The sequence below is a fragment of the Carassius auratus genome, unplaced genomic scaffold, assembly GCF_003368295.1.
Source record: "Carassius auratus strain Wakin unplaced genomic scaffold, ASM336829v1 scaf_tig00215205, whole genome shotgun sequence".
Taxonomy (NCBI): Eukaryota; Metazoa; Chordata; class Actinopteri; order Cypriniformes; family Cyprinidae; genus Carassius; species Carassius auratus.
In genome coordinates, this window is record NW_020527982.1 from 312,418 (window position 1) to 330,807 (window position 18,390).

Below are 18,390 nucleotides of genomic sequence, written 5' to 3' on the forward strand. Positions count from 1 at the left end.
CCTTTGGCCTTTGGTAATAAGGAACATTCTGTGACAATGACAATGAGCCGCCTCTGGTGAAAACTACATCTAGGTAAGAGCGTCCTCTTGTGTTCAAATCACACCAACGCAGAATGATCTAAACACGTTTAACCCTCTGTCATTTGTCTTCGGTCATTTTTCACCGAACATTTTTAGATTTTGACATTTAAAAAAAAACGTAGCTTCATCGGAATGTCACTTCGTGCCTTTTGTTGCATTAGAAATGTGAGCACAAAAAAATAAAAAAATAAAAAAATAATGGAAATGGAAAAAAAGTCACACTTGGCTCCTTCACTGTCAGAAATAATACTTAAGAAATGAATGAGAAATACAAAAAAGTGGTACAAACTACAAATCAGGCACTCTGTAGAAAAAAGTGCTCAGCAATGAAGGGGTGACACTCTAAATTATAACTTTCTTTTATCTTGTTTGGTGGGTGTGTCAAAAATGTCACGCAATATTAAAGAGACAGCTCGCACAATGTAATTAACATGACACTAAATTCACAAGAGCAAGTACATTGTTCGCACGTTTATTTAAATTGAAGGCAAAATAACTAAAATAATAAGAGCACAAGTATAGATCTAGAACTTCTTTAAGTCGGACTAAATATCATTTAGTAAATGCAATGTCTTCTGGTCCATATCCTTGTTCTAGACACTGATTAATGTAACAAAAATACTCTGCATATATATATATATATATATATATATATATATATATATATATATATATATATATATATATATATATATATATATATATATATATATATATATATTTGTCATTGTATTGTGGAGTGACACTTTCATAAACTTTTCTATACTTCTCTGATTATATAATGGTAAATATTACAATATAGCACAACAACAGTGATCAACAATAATGATAAGCTTAATACTCACAATAAAAATAATAAGGTCATATAGATCATAACACAGTCTCGCAGGTAAGTGGATTATCTTTCACTTGAAATGTTTGTGTTTTCATCCTGAAATGCGAGGTAAAGGTTGCATCACAATAATTAGGAACCGTTTCCACAGATCACTTCACTCGATTAAGATGGTCTCTTTTATTCTGGACGGCAAGGGCAGTGACTGTAACGTATTTTGCAGTATTAAACACGTATTTATACCGATTTTATCAGGTTCCGAGAATTTTTCAAAAAGAACACAAATAATGTCCTTCTCAGCTGCCATAGTTTAAACTCTTGCGTCATCAGAAAAGGCAGTTTCCGTAACAGGCAGTTTATGTTCAACCATCAAAACAGTGTGGCGGTTAGATTGACCGTGCTTTTCGACCGTCCTGACCGCAGTGTGCTAGCATCGTGTTGGAGTAGTCATGAATGCCGCTTTGAAAGAACTGCGGGACCTGCCCGCTCCCGCCAAAATCAACCTGTTTTTGCACATCACAGGCCGCCGCGCCGATGGTTACCACTTGATTGAATCGGTCTTTCAGCTCATTGACTGGCAAGACACCGTCCACCTTAGCTTGCGTGGAGACGGTCAGATCTCTCGCGAGGATCTAGCTTCTTGCGCAGGAGTAGAACTTCCCCGAGACGACCTCTGCATCCTAGCCGCTCGAGCCCTGCGACAAGCCACGGGCTGCAGTTTAGGCGCACACATCCAACTTGAAAAGCGCATCCCAGCTGAAGCGGGCTTGGGCGGCGGATCATCCGATGCGGCGACATGTCTGCTAGGCCTTAATCGCCTGTGGAATCTTAATCAGCCGCTCTCGACATTAGAACAAATTGGCCTCTCTCTAGGCGCTGATGTACCCTTCTTTCTGCGCGGCAGGAACGCCTGGGTCAGCGGCATCGGTGAGCATATCGAGCCCCTCAACGATGGCATCCTGCCTACCAGTCAGGCACTGGTCATCATCAAGCCAAAAAACGGCTTATCGACAGCAGCGATTTTTGGTCACCAAGCCTTGAAGCGCGATACGCCACATGCTATACTCGCGGTCTTTGCTGAGGATCCTTACGGCTTTGGCCGCAATGATCTCCAGGCTGTTGGGGAGCTGATCGAGCCGCAAGTGTGTCAAGCTCTTGCGGTTTTAGAGAAGCAGGGCTTGAAGCCACGTATGACAGGCTCTGGCAGCGCGGTGTTTGCGTGTTGTCCGGCTGATTTCAAGCTTGACGCAAGCTCAAACTCACTGGGATGGCAGCAAAAGGTTTGCAAGACGCTCGCTGAGCATCCATTGGTTGGCTGGGCCGTTTAAATTAGCAAACTGCATGTTTTCAGGCGCTGCACTCTTGCAGTGTTCAGTGCAGGGAAATCAGGAAAGTTGGTTAAGGAATCGGATTTTGGTTCCGACATTCGATGTTTCGAATCCTTCTTCCCCTGCCAAATGTATTTTGGCTGTTTGTTGTTAATTCTGATCCATCAACCACACAGTAAGCGGCCACCACAATCACTACCGTATGCATCGATTGCGTCACGAATCACATGGTCAAAACCAGGTCTGAACTCTAAAGCAGAAACGAGAAAAGCAGAAGGAACTTTGACAACTTTCTTTTTTGTATGGTGACTAGACAAGGTAAGCTTTCACAATCTTCCTTTTTCTTTAGTGCAATAAAACTCAATAAAAGCACTTCCCCCTGTCCGCTCAAGCTAAATGCAAAATTTAGTTCAGATATTACTAAATTGGTGAGAAAATATTTTTGGAGAAAATGCTTGTGCAAAATGTGCCGCGCTTCATAATGTCTCCGGATGTTTGGTTATCGCACCATCTCCGACAGATGTACTAACGGTTTTTTGATGATGGGCCGCTACTACTGATGCTTTTTTATTTGCAGAGCATGATGAGCGCGTTTCGGTTAGATCTCAGCCCTCTGAAAGAGCCTCTGGGATTTATACGTGTACTGGAATGGGTACGTGCTTTCACTTATGATCTGTTATATTCTGAGTAGGTACATCAAGTTATTAGGAAAATAAAAATGACAACATTATTCTCATTATTCTCCCATTTATTAAAGCGTTTAGCTTTAAAGAAAAGCTTAAAATCTGTAATCCATTTTTTTATGTTCCTCGTGCTGTTAAATAATTTCTTGATGCAATGTTTGTTTTACCGAATAGCTTAAAGATAAAGTGTCTGTTAACAATTACTGAAGTCTTTGTTAAAATATATTTTGGTATTAACTGGCCATGCATGTTATCCAGAAGAGGGTCATATACTCCGCACCCTTTTTTATTTTTTATTTTTTTTTATCAATGCACAAATATGTATCATGCACCGGATATTACTATCATACAGCTTTTAAGGATTTTAAAACCCAAAATAAGCAATTCTTTAAAAAAGCCATTAAAAAGAGGAAGCACAAAGCAGTGAGACTGTGTTGGGCATTTAATGGTGATTAAAAATAAATTTTATTTCTTCATATGCTGATCTTAGTTCTGTGTAATTGTGTGCACGCTTCCTGTGGTTCCCATTTGTACGATTCATATAAACATTCATTCATTAAACCTTTTTCTATTTACTAACTGTCTACAGATATTTGCCATTTTTGCATTTGCTACAACTGCGGGTTATTCTGGCTCTTCCAGTTTCAACGTCAAGTGCAAGAACAGTGCCAGCAAAGAAATAAATGTATCTTTCAGTTATCCTTTTAGGTAAACGCAGTATGATTAAAATACATATGAAAATCATTGTTTTTAATAAAAATATTTTCCATAATGTCTTTTTTTTTTATTGTTATTTGTTACAAAGGCTCAATACCCAGAGTTACAGTGTGCCAGACTGCAAAGAGGGCACAGTGTTTAAGTATCTGACTGGAGATTATTCATCTTCCGCTGAGTTCTTTGTAGCTATTGGAGTTCTGGCTTTCCTGTACAGCACCGTTACTCTTGTGTTGTATCTGGCTTACCAGCACATCTACCGTGAATCTCCTCGAGGCCCCAGCATTGTGAGTGTGTATAGGTTCAAGATCACACTTGATCTATTTTCAGAGTTATCTGTTTTCTGTGTGTGTTCTTAAACCTCTGCTTTGTCTGTTCATGCCTTTTAAAAATCATATTCTATTTTATATTCAATAGCTGACTCAAGAATATTTTTTTACATTTTATATTATTTTTTAGAAGTTTGATTGTGCTGCTCAGACAACTTGCAAAATAGCAATACCAGCATAACCAGCATGATATTTTTCCCATATCCCCTATATATATATATATATATATATATATATATATATATATATATATATATATATATATATATATATATATATATATATATATAGAACATTTTGCAGATTGTAAGATTATAAAGAAGAGAAAAATTAACATAAGAAATACTTTTATTCAGCAAGGACACATTAAATAATTAAATAATAAAGAAATAATGTCAAAAAAGAATTGTTACAAATAAATGCAGTTATTTTGAACTTAATATTCATAAAAATAAACATTACAAATCAGAACATTTTAAATTTAAATAGTTATTTTAAATTGTAATATTTCATAATTTTACTGTTTTTTTTCTGTATTTATTCTAAACATTTGACTGGTATATTGGAATTCTAATATTATTTATAATACATTCAACTTATAATAAATATATATTTAAATTTACATGTATTACTCTCTTTAGGACCTACTGTTAACTGGGATCTTCACTTTTCTCTGGCTGGTGTGTTCATCTGCATGGGGTAAAGGCCTCACAGACGTGAAAAATTCAGTCAGTCCAAATATGCTTGTGTACTTGACTGAAGTGTGTAAACAAACAGGAAACAATTGCACTGCTGGGCACATCCCCTCAATGGGCCGCCTCAATTCCTCAGTGGTAAGAGGACTATAATGTATAGCAAAATACTAGACACATGACATCATACATCGATAATTTAACAGAATTGCTTATGTATCCATCCTATTTCCCCATCTGCTATCCTTTGTCAGTATTTATATAATGAATTCAGAACAAGTCAAGTGAGGTTACCAATGCAAATGATGTGAATCTATGAATTTGTATAGATCTTTGGATTCCTAAACCTTATTCTGTGGGGAGGAAACTGCTGGTTCCTTTACAAGGAGACGCCATTACACAAGTCAGCCAATCAGCAAGCAGGAGCAGAACAGCCTAATTAAACAGCAGGTCACATCCACATTCATCAAGCAGGTGTTGTTGAAGTACTAAAGTGGTGCTACATAGTAACCGGTTGACTGATGTTATGGACCTGACTTGACCTGTGTCACAAATCCACCAAAGGTCCTTGCCTATAAAGTATCTCCATTCTATTCAAATATGGTCAAATTTTGATGTGCATTTTACACACTAAAGCAAAGCTGTATACTTAGGGAAGGTACAAGGGCATGTTGGCAAATAAACTATTTGTATGAAGTAAACTGCATCATTCAAATCATATTTCATATCGTTAACGTTACTGCAATGTTTTTGATGTCATTTGAATTTGTTACATAAAATTTACAGAATGTTTTTGACTCCTGTTCAGGAAAAAATATTTTTAATTCAATGTATAACTTAAGTTTAATGTTCTGACGCTCCCATTTTATAACCGTTGGGGCTTAGTTTGTTTTGACCTTTTAAAATATCATCTCATCTTACTTTTTCATGTGCTTTTTGTGGTTGAAATAGCCTTTTATTAATTGAACTGTGTGCCTTAGAACTTAATTAGCCTCTATTTTAGAAATGTTTACATCATACCAGGCAAGACTGTTGCTAAAATGAATTGAATGTTATTGTTTGTGTGTTTAACAAATTTGGAGGCTTACAAAAAGAGAGAATAAATAATACAAAAACATGTTTTCTTTTTATTGTGCATAGTATCATTCTTTGCCCAATACTTGTAATTTCTAATTGATTAATTAACTATAAAAAGTTCTCTTTATTGTGTGTAATATCATTCTTTAGCCCACATTTTTCTGCTATAACATTTTTAGAGCAGCATTTCTGATTTATGCAGTGATAGAAAGAAGACATTGTGATTTCTCAAAAAAATTGAGGAAATTTCTGGTTTGAAAACACAAAATTGTTGATTGTATTTTGTTATTATTATTTTTTTTTTTTTCAGCCTGCATCGACCTGCCCTGGGGCTACATGAAAATTTGCCTCCCTGGCTAAATCTGTTACATTTTACATTGATTTTATGTATTATTAATGTGTATCATACCGGATTAAACCATCTCTTCGGGTGAACCGGTTTTAAAACGTTAATACAGCAATGGCTGCCCTAGATTGGCGGATTTCCATCCTTGACTTTGTAGGGCAAAGCTGGACCACTTGGCTCGACAAAGCATCCACGTCGGACAGTGAGTAAAATAATGTAGAGCTCTGGATACTTGTTTTAAACTGGTCGATTGAACAACACAGAAATGGGTCGGTTTGAAACAGTGGCGTAGCCACAGGTGTGCCAGGGTGTTCCTGTGCCACCCAGAGTGGCAGCTGGCACACCTAAAAATAGATGCAGAATTATTTTTTATAGTCTCAATAAAAAATGTTTACTAAACTTGGGCTATTGTTGTTTACTTAGAAAAAAATATATATTTTTAAATCAACCCTTTCATGCGTAAATTACAAATATTTTAACCGACCCCTTGTTTCCATGGCGACGCGTCATGGTTTTCACGTGACACACCACAGCCACTAACAGATGCGTCCATAGACATCATATGGATGCATCGGTATTCATTTTATTTAGTTTTTAATTTTTTTTATTAAAATACATACACAAACTTGCCTACCATGTCAACTATCTGATATTCCGATTCGTCGTTTAAAAACCTTTATAAATTATCTTGATCTATAACGAGATGAGCGCTGCAGTTCAGAGTCCTGTCAGCCGGATGTAACGTACAGCACTTGAATTCCCCAGTTTCTTCCGAAATACATGAATGTGTTGGCTGTTGGACTGGACGAAGAATAGAGTAAACTTTATTGTTCTGCTATGTATGTCTGATATATGAATAAAACACGTCTGCAAATAACATTTGATTAGATAGTTTTTGCTGCTTCCATAGACATCAGTGTGTGTTTTACAAACTACAAATGTATTGTTTTACTAGTGATTATGTATATTTAAATATATGAAACCTAAAATAAACACTATGTGGTTGGAAACACAGCATATTAATTGTGATATATTACAAGCGCTGTGCGTCTCTGGCTCAGTGTCAGCCAACGCGCGAAAGCTGTTTGAATCTGACAGTTCTGTGACGCCACTGAACATTCTAAATCCTACTCTCAGGGCCAGGGACACAGAAATAAGAATCCAATATACAGTATGGTGCATTAATGCTAAAAATGTTAAAATGTAATTTACATTTTAAATTATTTTTGTTAAAATATATCTGCCGACATTTGGACTGCCAACCAATCAGCAAACAGCAGCTGACTGTGACCCCAGCAGTCTATGATATAAACATAATTTTTGATTGCACATTGCTAGCTAGTAATATGTCGGAGAGCTCCTTTCTTAATTTTTTTAGCAAAAAACCTTGGCTTGATGGACAGCCGGACACAAGTCCTAACCTTACACCTGATGAGGATGCTTCTCCCTCCCAGGGCCCAACATCAACAGACAGTGTTGCCAGATTGGAAATGTCCAAGTTTCATATCAGAAGTTCAAAATTATTGTATTTGTAACACAGTGTAACACAATATTTATGCAAAAATTCAAGCAACATGCTTATTCTGACATGTACATATTAAAATATCTAAAAGAATAATGGAGCATACTAAATTTTATTGTGTTTTAAATTAGTAAACAATTCTTACTGACAAATGGGCAAAACCTAGGATAGTGGCAAATGTTAAAAATGTAAAATTACAACTCATTGGTATTTGGGGTGAAAGTAATTAGTCTTTTAATATGTCATAACTTGATTTTTGTTGTAAATATGCCTGACAAGATTGTTACACTGAATGACATTTTACTGGGTGTCTTCTGTAAATCAGGGGAAAATGTATGATATTTATTTTTTGCTCAGAAAAACAAAAACAAAGTTGCAATTAAATAAAACAGAAAACTTTTTGCATTTTTGGGGGGTGGGAAACTACAACAGTTTAAAGCAGTATTACACTTTTTTTATGCTTAAACACTTTTTCGTCTTTCACCCTCATAACAAAAGTTACAAAAAAGACTAATAATGTTCTATTTATAGTAAAATGACCCCTTGTTTGTCTACTTTCTCACGTTCTTCCCAGCTTTGCACCTTCGGGGCACGTGTACTTGGCCGTAGTGTGTTTGACCGAAGGTTGCTCCACCTGTGGTCAGCTTTCAGTGTCATGATGGAGCAGCATCTCAGCACTTATCTATGGAGGTAAGATCTTTTACATCAAGCTGATGATCTTGTGACATTCACTATGTTGTGTGTTTTCACATTTAGCTAATTGAAAAAAGTCTGAGACCACTATTATCTTTCTACTTTTATAATTTCCTTATTTAATCCAATTATTATTATTATATATTTTTTTCACAAATATGAGCAGCATAACAAATAAAGTAAACAAATACTTATTGTAGTATTTAGTAATATTTAGAATTAGTAAAAGTTTTAGTAATCTGCTCATTTTAATATTTCTATATAGCTTATTGAGTTTTAAGTTTAATTGTATTACTTATTTCAGATTGTTTTAAAAAAATCTGTTTGTGTTTTATTTCGTCTTTTTAGTTTTCAGTTATTTTACATTACAAATATATTATCAGTGTAACAAATTGATTAAAAAAAATCTTATATTTGATTATATGATTATTAATTAATTATTATATGATTATAATTATCATTATTTGAAAATTATTTTATATTCGTTTGTTTTAATTTCTTTAATTACAAAATGGATTGTTTTAAAATGTATTTGTTCAAGAAGGGATTTTCTTTTCTTTTTTTGCCTGTGAATTTTGTTTGTTGCAACTAAGAGTATCTTATATCTGTAGGAAAATCCCTCAGGTGTCAAAACTCTGCTCTCATATGCTCTTGTCCCAAAAAGGACAAGGACTCATCTGGACAGTCCAAAATCCTATTTCTCGCCCACCACAAAGACCGTCAGTCCTCCTTAAACAGAACTATGATTTCTTCACCCCATGGCCTGTTTAATGGCGCACACTCACCTGGCAGCAGAACACACCAACCTGAAATGAAGGTGCTGATTAAGCAAAGCCCCACCCACATCTCTCTCTCCCCAGTGTCAGGTAAGGGAGGGGCCTCAGGGCTCAATCAAAGGACTGTTGGGTATGATCATAAAGGGCCTGGCAGGAAACGTAAAACCAGCGGGCCTCTGCATGTGCCCCTAAATCCAATATCCTCTCCTCTTTCTCCCAAACTCGCTCCATGGTGTCATGGGGTGGGGATGGCAGACCAGCATCAACCTTGCATTGTCTGCCAAAGAAACTAGGTGCGCAGGTGGTTTGTTTAACATCTTATCAGTGTCTCTTTAGTAGATCATAAGAATCTCATTAAATGAATAATTTAGATTAAATATAATATAAAAAAGCATCTTTCATTATATTATTGGGTCCTTTTGTCTAAAAGGATGTCCCTTAATATGAATCCTATATATATATATATTTATTATGTAGGTAGTTAATTTTAAATTTTATTGTAAATACTATAGTATTTAATTTTAAATGTAGCTTAGGTTTTAGTAATTTTCTTGCTTATTATTAATTTTAGTACTTAAACTTATTATTTCAGTCAGTAAATGTAAAAATGTAAATATAATCTTTATTTGTTTTATTTCAGTTTCTCAATTTTTTTTTTAGTTAACACTGGAGGGGTGAAATGTATATATATATATATATATATATATATATATATATATATATATATATATATATATATATATATATATTCTGAATGTATTTAAAACATTTAAAGCATACTTTAAACAGCATTTTATAATAGGTTATGTAAATGATTGGTTTAATTTCTATATTATCATAATTGTTGTACATGAAGTGAAAAGAAAAAAGTGGCCAGTAACAGTATCTAAAACTAATTTTTGTTGTATTTATTTATTTGTTGGTTGTTGTTTTTTAACTACCCAAATTAAATGGCTTTTAGGCTGTATGATTCACCTAATGTGAGCGCTTTTAAAATGTTGCATGATTGGACGAGTCCTATTGATTTCATTAGGCGTAAAACACTTGAAAGATGAAAATACTGAGTGCACCTTTAAGTGCTGGTAGCATGCATTTTTAAGTGATGTGTTAAATAATAACCTAATACGACCAATGTGTAGGGATCTGCCAGCTCTTGGTAGACGTAGTCCTCTTATTAGGGAAAATAAATGCATTAAAGTTATTGAATAAAACTGGCAAGGCTTACTTTTTAAACACTTCATGATAAAAAATAAATAAATGCAGTGTTAGAACAAGTATAGGAAGTTATAGACTGATAGTCTGTTAAGATGAATCATCAAGGTTTAATTGAGCACAGTGGTTGAGTCTCAGCTCTGAATTTAGATCCTTTTCCTGACCATCTGCTCTTCTTTTCTCCCAACAGCCAAAGCTTCTTCACTGAGGGAGTCTCCCCTAAACAGGCTTACTGCCATGTATTTGTCACAGACTTAATACACAGGATGGTGAAAGTGTTTGAAGTTAACTTTATCTGTATGTATGCATGTATGTGTGTGTTTTGTTTACTGGATTTCTATGTGAATGCATGCATTTGTGAATGACCTGCAAAATGAATATAGAAATACCTCAAGACCTTCCATATGCTGCTAAACGGACTGTCAGATAATAATAGACTATGAAATAAATATGCCAACACTTTTCTGTTGTCTTGCTTTTTATGAACTGAGCTGCGTCATCTCACCACTAGATGACACTAAAAAGCTAGATACCTCTATTTCATTCAGACAGGCCAAAGGGTCATTTTTTTGTTTGTTGTGCTGGATGATAAAACAGTGGTTGTGTACTTCAGCATGGATGCTTGCAAAGATCAGTTTACAGATGTCCTTGTAGAAAGAGCCTAGTGAGTGGAGCTTTAAAAGATAAAAATTGTGGCACGTTGTCAATTTAACAGAAAATAATTTGATCTCCTCTCTCAGGGCAAGTATTTAATTTATACTAGTCCATTAATATAACCCTAGCGATAATATAATCTTCTGTAAATATAACCCATTCCTAATTAAAGTGTTAATTTCAAAGACTCTGTGTATAATGTGTATAACTGTAAAATAATGTTATTGTGGAAACTAATGGTTCATGCAACTACAGGTTGCTTTAGATAAATAGTATCAGCTAAATGTAAACTAACACATTTTGTATGGTTGATTGGACAAAAAGCATAAAAAAAACAATCAAAAGCAGTCGATTTTATTTTTTTTATTCACTTTTATATTAATGATAAATAATACTTCTCATAAGTACTTCCATGTGGCACTCATCAGTCTCATTTTTGACATTCAGACTAAATAAGCTTTTACATTAAGGCCTCTAGCTCGAATACTGGACCCGAAAACATTTCTATTCTTGCTTTCATACACTAATGATGGCTGAGACTTTAGATCTCAAACGATTTAGGGTTCACACAAATTTTTTTGCAGCATGTATGTATATCAGGATGCTTGCTTACCAAGAATTGGTACGGCTATTCTTCATTATTGAGATACTAGTGGATTTGTGTTCGTCTGCTTCGGTTTTTATGTTTTTTGGGGGGGGTACTCAAATCTAGAAGTTCTAGACTTAGTCACAACTAACTATCAAAGGCTGTTGATATTGTTACTTATTTTGAATTCTGTTCATCTAGATTAATAAGATTCTTAATGTTAGTAAAAAAACAGAAGGGACTTGATTTAGTCTCTAGTAGCCTACCACATACCTCTAGCACCACATTTTTAAGGCCGTTCATATAAAAAATGATAACTGTAGCAATAAATCTATTATGTCCACATTAACAAAATGTTGTGATTGTTATATAAGGTATAAATTCCTACCATATCATTTCTCTGTGCCAATAATGTTCAAGTTGTGGTTTGGACTCCACTGTTCTCAGAGAATTAGAATGATTATTACAGCTTTCTAGTTATTATTGTAGTAATCGTCCTTGTTTTGAATGGGCCTTTAAACTTGTACTAAAACAAACAGTTTTGAGACTTAACATTTGCACAAGTGCTTCTAATGTTGTTTTGACATTCTGAGAGGCTGCAAGTCAACAAATCAAAATAACTTGTGCTTTTTCTGCAATAAATTTAGCCTTTTTTGGCTATAGGGTATGTTAACCAATAGCCACAGCTATTCAAGCATTTTATTCATCAAATTTGCACTCAATCTTGCATTCAATCCATTTTAGTTTTACCACTCACTTTCCACGATCCAATCAATTTCCCGGCCCCCAACTCTTTTTTTTTTCTTGTTTAATATTATGTTTTACCCAGTCTGATTAAAAAAGTAAAATGGGCTGTGAATGGCAATTCACGTCGACTTGGAGTTGAATTTTCTAATTAATGCAACAGAGTTTGGGGCTTAGATACAGTCTGTGACGCTTCTGGAGATTTCATTTACTGACATAAAAAATAAAAATTACAAAACTCAATTTATGTGCCTAAATAATAACATACAATAGACAAATAGATGATCAGATTTCAAAATACATGACAGAGAAAGACCTTTACAGTCAGTGTTATTAAAACAGGTTTACCAATATCCTATAGTCACAAGTGGAATCTAGACAACTGTATAGGAACAACAATACACAGAAGAACAAGGAATTAATTCAGTCTCTTTGGAACCTCAAGGGGAAAATACCTACCTAAAATGACACGATCTCATAAACAAACAAACGCAACGCTGTTTGCACATACAAAAGCACTGATGTACTGTTAAATGCTGAGTAATGAACAGTGGTCTTTCACAAGAGCTCTGCTCATAGCAAAATAGCCAAGGACACACAGTCCAAAAGAACACAAACAACGGGTGAAAAGCTGCTGGATGTGGTTAAGGGAGAGCATTTGGCTTTTCTGTCTCTTTGCGAACCACAGAGATCTCAGGCCTCCTCCCACAGCGCTCGTGATGGTAAGGCCTTTCCCTCCCCTCCACACTAATTTTGGATTGCAGCTGGAGAGACATATAAGAGACCGTGACCGCCCATGACTAAAGTCTGCCATAGCTGCTATTATCTGTCATTCCCTCTCCCTGAGATAATACTGTTTGTGAGTTCATCCACCTATCAAACATTTAATAGCTTCACCCACTCCCTCGCTCGCAAAACAGGATGTAATTATGATGTTACTAGGGTAAGAGGCCGGAGGAAACTAAAATTGCTCCCGCTGATCCCAACCAGACCCTGTTATAAATACCTGGTTATGGTTAACATGTGAGATGATTCTGATTTCTTTTCCGGAACAGAAGAATGGAAGTGCCATTCCCAGTATTTAGTGTTCTAGAGATGGCTATGTTGCGGTGCACTGGACGTCTAAATCCACAAATGTTTTTTTTAACATCATTGACTGGTGTTCTAGAACAGTTCACCAGGACAATGTTGAGATCTGCTTGGAATGGATCTAGTCACATCTTCCTTGAGCACAGCCAACAAGCTTTACGCATTATGATTCATAGCAGTCTCTTTAAATTCCTATAGCACTGTATATGCAAATATAATATTGGTCTTTCAGAGATCACTGTACGCCTGTAATAATTTAGAATACCAGAACATGAAGGGGATTCGGCTAATCAACTTCATACTTGATTTTTCATTAATTCAGAAAATGTATTTAAATTATAATGGTTCAAGTTTAAATTTTTTTTTTTAAATCCCTCAGCCTTTGGCTTTTTATCTGATGAAGGTTACCTCCACACTTCAAGGACTTAAAAAAATGACATCCATTCTGACAAAGAATGAGTCAGCACTGATTCCAACCACCACAAGTGCATATGAACGCAGGGTGAGAAGAGGTCTGAGTATCCGAAACTGTTTTAGCTGTTGAATCCAAGCTCAAATCATCCTTGCTTTAGAGATGAGAGTGCAGGCAGATGGGACATGTCATTCTATTAAAAGATTGTATTAGCATTTTGTTTATATGTCAATGTCTGGTTGTCATTGGCAGATGAGCTCAAGCGACTGAAAATGCATGCTTTATACATTGAAAAGCTGCTGTATTTAAATATAGTTTAATATAAATGGATCTGTGTAAGTTCTTAAGAGTTCTGTTTTATATTGGTATCCAATATTTAAACTTACAAAATTAGTGTTCCTGTAGCTCAAATGGTAGAGCATTGCGCTACCAAGCACAAGGTTGGGGGTTTGATTCCCTGGGAACACATGATAGCTAAAAATTGATAGCCTGAATGCACTGTAAGTCGCTTTGGATAAAAGCTTCTGCTAAATGCATAAAGTTTAATTTAAATTTAAATGAAATTGGACTTAAAGAGTCTAGATTTAAAAAACAATTTGAGTTTTACAAGGATATTTTTTTTTTCCATTGCCATATACTGTATAGGTTGAGGAAGTTTCATGTAAGTGACCATTTAATGATCAGTTTACAGTTTGACTGTCATCAGCTTGTAACGTTCCATAAAAAACAGATACTTGTCCATCATTTACCTGCGACTACTCTCAAATGCTATTGTGCATTGCTTTCCTCTGCAGTGACCAACTGCATATGGCTTCACATAAAGTGGTAAGGTTGGTCAGTTAGCATAAAATGTGGTAAATATGATTAGCTACAAGGCCTTCATTCAATGCTATATTCTTAACATTAGCGGTCTGCAAAGCTCATGCTTATGATGTGATTATATAGAGGATGTATTAATGTTCTAATCTCTGTCAACCTAGCTTCCTAACTTGATCACTGAGAAATCGCAAAATGCATTTGTTGTTCACCCAGACTACCTCTAGTCATACTTAGTGGGCTTAAACTCACAGGAACACTCCAACTTTAGATTACATTAATATGGCAAGACCTTTTCACAGTATATACTTAATTGCTACAGATTAAAATGCTGGAAAGGTTTTGCAGAAACAGGCGAAGACTGAGGATGGCAAAATGTGTATTTTAGTCTCTTAATCCGAGAAAGCCACAACAAAGAACTGTCTCTAGCCAAAAATACACCTTCCCTCAGACTACAATGGGAGTATCAGAAAAGACTGAACTAATCGAGTCTGCCACCGATTTCTTCCGTTTTCCTTTTCGCTTCATGGCCTCCTCATCCACTTCTTCCTCTCCATTAGGATTCACCTTTCCGTTCTGTCCCTGTAGGTCCTTGGGGTCTATGAAGGCCACATGCCTGTTGAGATCTGCTTTGGTTGCCATATCCTCATGCGTTGGGGTGGCGCTGAGCATGGATGAGTGGATGCTGTCTTCATGATGGTTCTTTTTGCCCTGGTCAGGACAGCAGAAGCAACGACAGGGCGTCAGGTACAGATAGATAAGAACCAAGACCACGCTGGCCAAGCAGCCCACCAAAGTGGTGTAAGCGGTGTTGAGGGTCTCGCTGTTGCCACTGAGGGTGCAATTGTGGACTTTGACCACCACATAGAGAGTTTCGTTGAGGTATTCACTCACGGCAAAGCAAGTGTACACACCTGAGTCCTCAGGTCGTATCGATTTTATCTGAAGGTTGCCGTCTTTCAGAGGCACAATGCTCTGGTTATCATAAGGAGACACCACTATGTTTCCAGGTAGCACCCAAGTCTTGGTCATGTTCCGATGTCTGGTATCACAGCTGAGGATGAGCGTTTGCTCCAAATAAGCTTCTTGGTCAGTTTCTTTAAACGTGCTGCAGTTCATATGAGTGTTGAGATCGTACAAATGCAGCACCCGTTTATCCGGGCCGGGATGCACGCAGGTGTGGTCGTCCTTGAAGTCCACAGCTGAATTGAGCCGTCGGATATACCAATGAGTCATCAAACTGTACAGCTGGCAGTCACAGATAAGGGTGTTGTTGTGGAAGTACAACCCATTCTTGATCCAGGCCGGCAGTGCCTGGAGGTCTTGAATGGGGAGAACTTTGATCCGATTGGAAGACAAGTCCAACAGGCTCAGCTTGTTCAGTCGGTTCTTGTCCTTGAGGAGCTCCAGGGGGAAGCGGGACACCAGGTTCTGGCTCAGGTAGAGCTTCTGCAGGCTGTTGAGGCCTGAAAAGGCTGTGCGGTCGATCTGCGAGATGTGGTTGTTGTAGAGCAGAAGAACCTCTAGATCTACCAGTGGCTCAAAAATAAACTCGTCCAGCTGTCGCAGATTATTCGATGACAGATCCATGTAGCGCAATTGCTTTACGAAAACAAATGCCTCAGAAGAGATGAACGACAAACCGTTGTGGCTGAGCAAGAGGTTGTGGAGGTTGGGAAGTTTGTGCTTGGTCCATTGCGCGCGAAGTCCAGTTATCTCGTTAAAACTAATGTCAAGCACAGCTGTGTAGTTGGGCAAGTCGGATGGAACCATTGTCAAGTTCATCTTGGAGCAGCTGACGATGTTGCTGGCGCATATGCACATTTTGTGACAATTTAGCAGCGATCCTCTGGACCTGGGGATCAGTGCAAAAATAAAGTAAAAGCAGGCAGCCCACCTAATGCACCACTTTATGGAAAGGGGCATTTCTGACACGCAGTTAAAATGTAGATGTAGCGCAAGTCATGAAATCCTCTTCAGTAATGTGGCTGTGTAAATCCTTTCCACACTGTTTGGAGGAACAGCTTGTGGGACTGATGACACAAATTTAGCGCTACAAGACAAAAAGAAACAAAAGTGATTTATTTTTTTTATGTACTTTTTCTAGAAACTATCTATCTCAAATTGCTAACCTGTTTAGACCCACTGTCTGATTTTTTTTTTTTTTTTTTGTAACCAAATCACAGAATTTTTTGATTTCTACAGATTAAATGTTTAATACACAGGAGGTTGTGTACTTGTAGGAGTTGTGGAATTGAAGAAAAAAAATCTGAGCTGGTTGCAGAATTAGTGCAGGTTTGAGAGGACGATACATATAAGTGTACAAACTTGGCTATATAAATTATATTCAGTAGTTCATCTTACACTAATATAATATAATACTACCTCAACCGTAAAATAATCATTAAAAACATCCCACTTTTTGACTCTATGGCCAAGCTTATGGTTGGTAAAAACTGTTTTAGAACATGTTAGCTGGTAAAAGAAGGCAGAGCATCTTTGACCAACAACAAACCAGCTACCATCTGGTCAAAAGGTTGTCAAAATAGTCTCTGCTACATGGTAGCTGGTAAAGGAGCTTACGCCAAATAATGATCATCAATTACAAACCATTGTGGATTTCCAACAAGGTTTTTAAGTAGAAATAAATCACGTTCATATTTTGTGTTCCTTGGAACATAGTTTGGGTCTGAACGGGTTACAGTAACATGAATGAATGTGAAAACAGTATTGTCAGGACAAGCGCACACTTAACGCGCACAACCTTTACAAAAGAAGCTCTGACCTGTTCGTTCAGATTGGAGAGCGTGGTCCACATGGCGGTACCTAAATGAACAACAACAACAACAACATGTTTTATTCATTATTTTATTTATTTATTTTTGTTATCATGCCAATGAAAAAGGTTAATTTGTGCACCGCGCAAAACTCATTTAAGTGTTAAGATCTCGGTGTTATGGCCTCTACAGAGTCAACGTGGTGTAGCATTGCACCATTTGCCGTATGCATGCAGTAATCCATGATTTTAATTGGATAAGATTTACACAGTCCCAAAATCCGCATAAATATATTTACCTTCAATACTGTCGTGCCTATAATGTAATTTCAAAGTAAAACATTGTCTCTTTTCATCAATTTCACATCACAGCATTGTGACACGTTTTTCCCATTTAAAGAAAAGAAAAACGGGAACGACGAGGAAGAGGTGTAAGACGTGCCGTCTTCAGAGAGACTGAAAATAAAACGTTTCCAGCACGAGCGCAGAGCGACAAATGATGGCAGACACACTGATAGAGCTTAACACATGCACGAATAAAATTACGTTAAGAAATAGACTCAACGACATATCTCAGCACTAACCTTGAGATGTATCACCATATAGACACATAAATCCCTTTAGAAAATCCATTTCCTAAGCAGCGCCACAGCTTTCATATGATGCAGTGTGACTGAACGTATGTAAATAAGCCAGCCGCAGCGCGCGCACCTCAGACAGCAGCAGCAGCAGCAGCGTCTCTTCATGGGCGCATGATCAGACCTGCACACACACACACACGCACACACACACACACACACAACGGTTCTTATTGGAGCACTTGAGTCTGTGTCCGCATAGACAAAACATCCGTGAAGAAGATTACAAAAAAAAAAGCCTACTGGAAGCCTGCTCTCGTTTTGATTTACATTCTATTTAATTTGAATCTTTTTTCAGCTGAATATATTAACATATTATTTTATAAAATGATTACACATCTATCTATCTATCTATCTATCTATCTATCTATCTATCTATCTATCTATCTA

At 36.6% G+C, this 18,390-nt stretch overlaps 3 protein-coding genes across 3 annotated transcripts; 2 read left to right on the plus strand and 1 right to left on the minus strand.

The window, feature by feature from the left end:
- Positions 1-1,362: 1,362 nt before the first annotated feature.
- LOC113093903 (4-diphosphocytidyl-2-C-methyl-D-erythritol kinase-like) lies at positions 1,363-2,241 on the plus strand. Its single transcript, XM_026259479.1, has one exon. It carries the CDS (start codon positions 1,363-1,365, stop codon positions 2,239-2,241), a length of 879 nt encoding a protein of 292 aa, XP_026115264.1.
- Positions 2,242-2,417: 176 nt separating this feature from the next.
- On the plus strand, positions 2,418-5,789 carry LOC113093923 (synaptophysin-like). The gene is made up of 6 exons (XM_026259523.1): positions 2,418-2,559; positions 2,819-2,893; positions 3,514-3,632; positions 3,730-3,925; positions 4,609-4,800; positions 4,989-5,789. Exons 2-6 carry the CDS (start codon positions 2,822-2,824, stop codon positions 5,100-5,102), a joined length of 693 nt encoding a protein of 230 aa, XP_026115308.1. The 5' UTR covers positions 2,418-2,559; positions 2,819-2,821; the 3' UTR covers positions 5,103-5,789.
- An 8,547-nt stretch (positions 5,790-14,336) lies between these two features.
- Positions 14,337-18,117, minus strand: LOC113093949 (amphoterin-induced protein 1-like). The gene is made up of 3 exons (XM_026259561.1): positions 17,947-18,117; positions 17,372-17,412; positions 14,337-16,639 (listed from the first exon to the last, which is right to left on the minus strand). The coding sequence occupies exon 3, from the start codon at positions 16,510-16,512 to the stop codon at positions 15,034-15,036; it is 1,479 nt and encodes a 492-aa protein (XP_026115346.1). The 5' UTR covers positions 16,513-16,639; positions 17,372-17,412; positions 17,947-18,117; the 3' UTR covers positions 14,337-15,033.
- Between the last annotated feature and the right edge of the window lie 273 nt (positions 18,118-18,390).